The following is a 7,602-nucleotide window of genomic DNA, read 5'->3' on the forward strand; positions in this document are numbered from 1 at the left end:
TCCCTACACATCGTCTTTTGTGATTGGGTGCTAAATATTAAATTCTGTTAGTTTTCAAGAAAATCTGAAGGTAGAGATCAATTTAAATATCTTTAGAAATTATTCATTAGTGAGGGCTTGGGGTAGGTTTTTTTGGAGGCAGATAGGTAGATCCTACCGATTATTTGTGTGTGGATCAGAGCTGTAATACAAGGGAAGAGTTATTTGTTTACTGTAATACAGCCCATTAGATTTATTCTCACTTCAGGATGTAAAAAATCCAAACCTTAATATCTCATCATGTTGACCTGAGAAAGATCACTTTCTCACATGCTCCCTAAAAGTCCCGCCAAACCCTTTTACTCTTAATTAAATTCTTTAGTACGTTATAAATCTGAACCCACCAACGAAAGACCCAAAGGATTAGTCTTAAATCATTCAGGAGTGAAGCCATTTACCTAAATGAAAATTTATTGAACTAGCCCTTATTTTAAAATTGCTGATTGTTCTTCTACATCTCACTGTTGCTTCATTCTTAATCTGACCTTCTGGATCCAAAATTCCTGTAATGGACCTATTCCATAACCTGTGGCACTCTCAGAAGGGTATTTATTGAAACAGAGCATCATAGGTGCTTCTGACTTCCTGCTAGCAAAAGTAGCAAAGTTAAAATGTTAAATAAATAAAGCTTCTGCCATATAATTCTCTTAGATGAAAATACTCAAATATTAAAAACACGACATTAAGAATAACAAAAAAAATTATATGAGCTTTAAAATGTTCTCAGGTACCTAAAATACCCAAAATAATACCTGCATTTAGCAAAAGACTAACAAATTATTAATTACAAATTCAGGCTGATCTTAATGTGCCTATTTTTATATGCTTTATGTAACTAGCATGTGAAACTAATTCTTGCATAAATGCTTTATTACTAATACGCTACTAACATGTATGTCTGTGTAATATTTATAATACTGCACTTTGTGTTTGGGTTTTTTGTTTTTTTTTTTACCATGGTACTGTTTATTACAATTGTGCCTTATAAAAAGAGATGCACTTCTTGTGTTCCAGTAATCTGGTAGTAAAAGCACTCTGCATCAAAATATATCGATGTAGTACAGATGGAAAGTAAGATTTACTGGTGGTTTTGGATTTCTGCCAGGCACTGCGGGATGGAAACAAACTAGCACAGATGGAAGAAGCTCCACTTTTTCCTGGAGAATCAATCAAAGTGATTGGTGAGCGTGCTATTGAGTACTACACTGAATACTATTAAATCGCTAGTTTCTTTTAAAATACAATATTACTTTCTTTTGACTTTTGTGATTTTAATGTAATGCCACTTTAGCTTAGCTGATTTGATGCGGATTTCTTTTTGTTGTCTTTTAAATCCAAATGCAGGAAGGAGAAATCGGTTCCAGAGGATGATTTGCTCCATATAGATAAAATTTTTTTTTCAAGGGTTAGTTTGTTGCATGGAGGTGTACAGATTGTGTTTCTGCTTGGGAATGCCAAGGATACTTCACAGATTCAAAAGCTTCAAAGTTGTGATAGCAAAGAAGATGAAGTTACGGAAAACTTAGTTTCCAGTTCTTAAAGAGGTTTATTTGGCCCGTAACGGCAAGCTCTGCATTAGCAGTACAGTTCCTAGCTAGAAAAGAGTACCAGCTCGTTCAAATACAAGTGAAAACAGAGGTATGGGCATACAACTGAATAACTTGGAGGTCAGTTGTGTGCACATCAGTACTTGCCCATTTGGATGCTCTCTTTCTGAGGTGAGGGTGGGTGCTTCACATGGCCGGGCAGGGACTGGAGCCACCTGCAGCTGAGAATACCAACAGGGTGCTTTGTTACCTGCCTGTCCTCGCTGCAGCCTGTGCTGGCTGAGCCCAGCACCAGCTGCTCAGCAGTTGCTGAGCAGTGGTGGGTGTCTGAAAAATTGGAATGTTTTCATTGTTGAGAATAAAGACAGCTCTTCCAGTCCTGACAGCGTCTGAAGAGTAGGCTTTCCTATAGAGGTCAAGCATCAAAATCTTATGGAACTGCAAAAATGTTGCTATTTTTAAATGGAAATAGATTGTTATGGAACAAATGTCTGTAATAGTAAAACAATGCTTTAATTGGTCTGTTTTCCAGCTAAAGATGTTATGTATATCTGTCCATTCATGGGAGCAGTCAGTGGTACGCTAACAGTGACGGACTTCAGGTTGTATATCAAAAGTGTTGAAAGGGTAAGACCTCGCTCTCTATTTGCATATAGTTTCAGATAGGAACATTACTGAAGTAGATTTCAGAAAAAGACAAATTTGGTGTAAGTGAAGGATGATATTCCACAGCAGTCTGTTACATAGGAATTATAGATTACTCTGATTAAACATACATGAATGATACTAGTTCATATTCCTCCTAATGTACAAAATTAATTTGATTTATGTATGAATTTCAGGATCCACCTTTTGTTGTGGATGTTCCCCTTGGAGTCATAAGTAGAGTTGAAAAAATTGGAGTACAGAGCCACGGAGACAACTCGTGTGGTATAGAAATAGTTTGCAAGGTATGGCATGGTGGAGATTTATTCATATTAAAGTATTTTCATTTCATTTTTCTTTAAGAGGAATCTGCAGGCACATGTGCTGTTTTTCTGTCTGATCAGTTCCCTGTACTTGAACCCTGCTTCATTTAAATAACATATTTCAATTCCTCTTAAGATACTTGCAGTCTTAAACACTTCTGTCTTTTGTCTCAAGAGTGAATTCAAAGGAAAAGTGGCTATTTTTATATCTAACAACTCTAATGATGTCACAGTCACCTGATAGGAACACTTAGAGAATCGTGTTCTAGTGTGGGCTAGATGATGTTAGTGACTTAGTGCTATGTATTTGCCTTCCTCCAATCACATCTCTTATAACTGCTTTTAAAATGTTTTAAAATTATCATGATGTAACTTATTTTTGACAGGATATGAGAAATTTGCGGCTGGCCTATAAGCAGGAAGAGCAGAACAGGTTGGAGATTTTTGAAAACCTTGTAACACGCGCATTTCCTGTTTCAAATGGGCTGGTGAGTCTTAACACATAGAGAAACTGTCACTGGCTCTTCTCTTTTCGGAAATACAAGGGCTGTGTAGCAAACATCGAAATGTTGATTCTTAAAAACTGTTACAGAGCAGACAAGCTACTCTGACCCTGTTTCCTTTTTGCATTAATTCATAAAACATGCTATGCCCTGCTGTTGCTGAAGTTAGTTAATTTGTACATAACCCTTGAGATCTAGATTTGCCCAATGTCGCTGATTAAAAATATGTATGTATTGACTCTTTACTTTCTGCAGTAATTAATTCAGTCTCGAAGTTCTGTCTGAAACAACGAATAGGTACGATTAGTCTTGTTATTAGTGAGCTGCAGAATGCTGTGTCATTTGCTCGTATGCGTAAGGAACTGATGGGGAGGTGGGAGACCATTTTCCTCATCCTGGTTTTGCTATTGATGTGTTGTATGATGACAGGCAAGTGACTTCAGCTCTCTCTGACTGTTCCTAACTTGATTTTGTTCATTATATAGCATGTACTTTAAAAAGGAAACTGTCTTTCATTTTCTTTCTACCACAGTGTTGTCCAGTCTTGACTGAAGGTGTTTGTCTGCTGTTAAAGAGTTCTAGAAGCTTTACTTTTGAAATACTAGAATGTTCACTGTTTTGGAGCTCATTGTGCATACAGCCCTTCAGACAGTACTTTATGTCTTTGCTTTGTTGTCTTTAGCCTCTTTTTGCATTCAGCTATAAGGAAAAGTTTGCTGTTAATGGCTGGAAAGTATATGATCCAATGGCAGAATATAAGAGGCAGGTAAGTTGTATAAGTACTTGGTGTATTTTTTTTTTCTATCTCCCTCAGCCATTTAAACAAGAAAAAAATAATAAGAAAACTCAAAATTTTCAGCTGTAGCTGCATACAGAGACTGTCTAGATTTCGTGTTTAGATAATAAAGTGCAAGTGGCCTGACTTCGACAGTGTTGAGCACCTGGTAAAGTTGATGGAGCAACAATTGTTGTGTCTCGGTCTGTCTTAACTTGTATTCGTAAGTCCACATTGTCCAAGGGCTGTTTCTAGAAAATACGGACTTTATAAAAATTTGGGTTTGAATAAGCAGCGTTAAACAGAGGAGTAACTGTAGTTTGTCACTGTAAATCTACAGTTTCCTTGTTGCAAAAGTGTTTTCATTTTGCTGTATGATCACTTTTTACCTGAGGGTCCAGCCTATTGAATTGGTTATTTTGCAAATCAGTTTTAAAGATAATAGATAGGAAAGACTTTCAGTGTTTTGATTTTTGGTTCAATGTGAAGACCTAAAGTTTGTGGTGTATTTAAAAGAAACATATGGACAGGCTTTTATTTAAGAAGTACGTGGCATATAAAAATTTTCATTACCCCGAACTCAGGTACATAAAGGTCTAACCTAAAAAATACAAAGATGTTTTGCTTTCATACAGGGTTTGCCCAATGAGAGTTGGAAAATATCCAAAATTAACAGCACCTATGAGCTGTGTGATACGTACCCAGCTATTCTTGTTGTGCCAACCAGTGTGAAGGATGATGACCTCTCAAAAGTGGCAGCGTTTAGAGCAAAAGGCAGAGTTCCAGTAAGTGAAACTTTTACAAGGAGATATAAGTGCTCTACACATCTCTAGCTTATAAGACATTATCAGAGTTCTTTTAGGTTGTTTTTTTGTTTTTAAATAACAGTAGGCTACCTTCCTTCCTGAAAGGAAGGAGGGGGGCAAGGAAAGAAGAGTTAGGCTTGATGGGTTTAGAACTGATGAGAGCACCTCAAATGTGAGTCTAATTGGTTATTGTGCTGTGCAATACATTTTTGTTTGGAGTTAACACTTCTAAGACACAAAGGAATCTGATGGTAATTCACGTATTAGCTTGTGTACTAATTTGGAGTGGAATGTAACAGCTACAGCGATTTTCTTGAGAATAGGCAAGTTTTGCAGGTAGTGTAAAACACCTTTAAATCTGTTAGGTGGTAGCAGTTTCCACGCTGTAGATCTGCTTAGCAAGGTAGTGTACATGGCACAGGAAGGTGCACGTAGTGGTGTATGTAGCACATGGAAACAGTTTTTCTTCCTCCGTTCTCTTTTTTTTTCCTAATTAGTAAGATGCAGTAGCAGGTTTAGTTTTCATTAGGAGTAAAAGCTGAGATGTTTAGAATCACTTTGTATTTCAAGCTCAGATTTGGGATGAGCAGTGCTAGTGTGCTGTCAATGTGGTTTTGCATCATCTTGTCCTTAAATTTGCATTTGTTGATTTGCCAGGAAATAGTGCTGCGAGGGCAGTGTGACTGTCTAATTGCACTCTGCACTGCTGCTTTTCTAGTAGTATAGTAAACTAAAACAATTTTCTTTAATTCCAGGTGTTATCCTGGATTCATCCTGAGAGCCAAGCAACGATAACACGATGCAGCCAGCCATTGGTGGGCCCAAATGATAAGCGTTGCAAAGAAGATGAGAAGTACTTGCAGACGATAATGGATGCCAATGCTCAGTCACATAAACTTATCATCTTTGATGCCAGACAGAATAGTGTTGCAGATACAAACAAGGTAGGCTGGTATCCGAACTAGTACTGGTAGTTCTGATAGATAGTTCTCTGGTAGACAGTTCTCTTGTTACGAGGATGAAGATCAAGTAAGAGATGAGAATGAGGAGATCTTGATGTTGAAAAGAAATAAAAAAGGGTCTCTAAAGAGGGCATGGGAAGGCAGATAAGTTGCTTGTGGCATTTTGGAAAGGTTGACGGGAATTGAAGGCAGCATGAAGACAAACCTGAGAAATGATGCAGTAAAGCCCCCAGAAGACCCAAGGTTGCAGAAATAAAAAGGGGGGGGTATATGGATGTATCATCAAATGTAATCTATTACAATTAGATTTTCTTTCACCTAAAAAAAAAATACCCTAGTGCTTCTTAGAAAAACAATAAATTGTTAGTGCTGAAATAATCCTTTCCCTCAGAAAATGCTAAAGCCTGACCAAAATAACCCTCTCAACCTTACACTGAAGTCCTGTACATGTTCTTTTCTTTGTCTGTTTTTGCTTTTTGAATGACAGGCGAAAGGTGGAGGATATGAAAGTGAAAGTGCCTACCCAAATGCAGAGCTGGTCTTTCTGGAGATTCATAATATACATGTAATGAGAGAATCCCTACGCAAACTTAAAGAAATAGTTTATCCTACTATTGATGAGACTCGGTGGTTATCAAACGTGGACTCCACACATTGGCTGGAATACATAAGGGTAACATACTTCTGATGTGAAAAATCAGGTTTTTTTTTTAAACCATGTTTTTAACTTGCATTTCTGAAAATATTACTGAAATAATGTATAGAATTAAGCCTGTTGCTTTGCTAGGATAATCTTGTAAAAATATTAATTTTGAAATGGTCCCTTAGAACAGAGCATTTTAAGCATTCCATAATGACTTTGTGTTTCCAGTTTTATGGATTGGTAGGTAATGAGTTAACTCCTGATAGCATCCAATTTAGTGTTGGACAGTGTTTTATTTTCTTGAGAGGGGATGTTTGTGAGCAGTCCAGCCCAGGGTTATCCCTGCCTTTTGGAATAATGCCCTGGGAACTTCAGATCGTGTTTGAACAACAGCCAAAAGGACTTGAGTGTAAATTCTGAGTCTTCCTCATCCTTCAGTGCAACGTTAGTGTCCATGTATCAGGCACCTCCATTTTCGTGGGCTGTTTATAGTCACTGCTTGATGTGACTTATTCTTGGTTATAATCTGCTCTATTATTTAACATAGCATTAAAATCAATCAGTACCGTACTCAGTTTTACAGTCTGTCTCACTAACCTCTGATATGGAATAGGTTATTTCATTACCACATTCACTCCCCTGTTTATGATGAATGTGGCTGGAGAGGAATTTGGTTTATTAGCAACTGGCCTAAATGTCACTCATACAAAACATGTTTGGGATTGTTCATTAGTTTTACTTCTCTGTTAACTAGTGCTTGCTGTCTGCTGCAGGAGAACCAGTAGAGGGAGCAAACGCTTAAATTACAAATTAAATCTAATGATCTTTTGGGAACAGTTTGATTTTCTTGTTCTCTTAAAATTGGACTATTTCAAACAGCTTTGGGAATCTTGAGTATCTGGAAATGTTTTTGTATCAGGCTGCCTTAAATACAATAGTCTATTTTTAAAAGTGGAGTTGTTTGGGCCAGTGGTGGGGTTCCTGGCCTTAGACGGTGTCAGTAGTGGGCTTTTACACACCCAGACTATTTCCTCATGCCCTCCAAGGTGTTTTCTGTCTCTCAGAGTAAACTACTGTTAATTATTTTTAACCCAATTCTCATTTTCTATACCAATCTAAAGTTAGTCATTAGGAGCCCTAAATGAAATACTGTTTATTGCTAAGTTTTGAAACACCTAAAAGGAATAATAATAGTTTGTGGAGGAGGATGTTTTCTAAAGGCTTTTGGCCAAAGCAGAATAAAATGCTTCACCTACTCCACAGATATTTACTAAATTAGTAGGTTTTTGTCTCTCATTCGCTGCTTATTGCCTGTATGTGTTCTATCCTTTTATTTTCAGCTGTGGTCTCTTCAGGACA

General features: G+C 37.2%; 1 protein-coding gene across 1 annotated transcript in view; it reads left to right on the top strand.

The window, feature by feature from the left end:
• The window catches only part of LOC104502082 (myotubularin-related protein 1), a gene marked incomplete at its 3' end in the record, with an annotated part of 11,642 nt that extends 5,369 nt beyond the window's left edge, over positions 1 to 6,273 (top strand). The window contains exons 2-9 of the mRNA XM_010145999.1: positions 1,145 to 1,220; positions 2,119 to 2,213; positions 2,429 to 2,536; positions 2,941 to 3,042; positions 3,740 to 3,823; positions 4,468 to 4,617; positions 5,394 to 5,582; positions 6,088 to 6,273. Coding sequence (XP_010144301.1) covers positions 1,175 to 1,220; positions 2,119 to 2,213; positions 2,429 to 2,536; positions 2,941 to 3,042; positions 3,740 to 3,823; positions 4,468 to 4,617; positions 5,394 to 5,582; positions 6,088 to 6,273 — 960 coding nt within the window. The remainder of the gene's footprint in view (positions 1 to 1,144; positions 1,221 to 2,118; positions 2,214 to 2,428; positions 2,537 to 2,940; positions 3,043 to 3,739; positions 3,824 to 4,467; positions 4,618 to 5,393; positions 5,583 to 6,087) is intronic.
• Between the last annotated feature and the right edge of the window lie 1,329 nt (positions 6,274 to 7,602).

The sequence above is a fragment of the Buceros rhinoceros genome, unplaced genomic scaffold, assembly GCF_000710305.1.
Source record: "Buceros rhinoceros silvestris isolate BGI_N320 unplaced genomic scaffold, ASM71030v1 scaffold45521, whole genome shotgun sequence".
NCBI lineage: Eukaryota > Metazoa > Chordata > Aves > Bucerotiformes > Bucerotidae > Buceros > Buceros rhinoceros.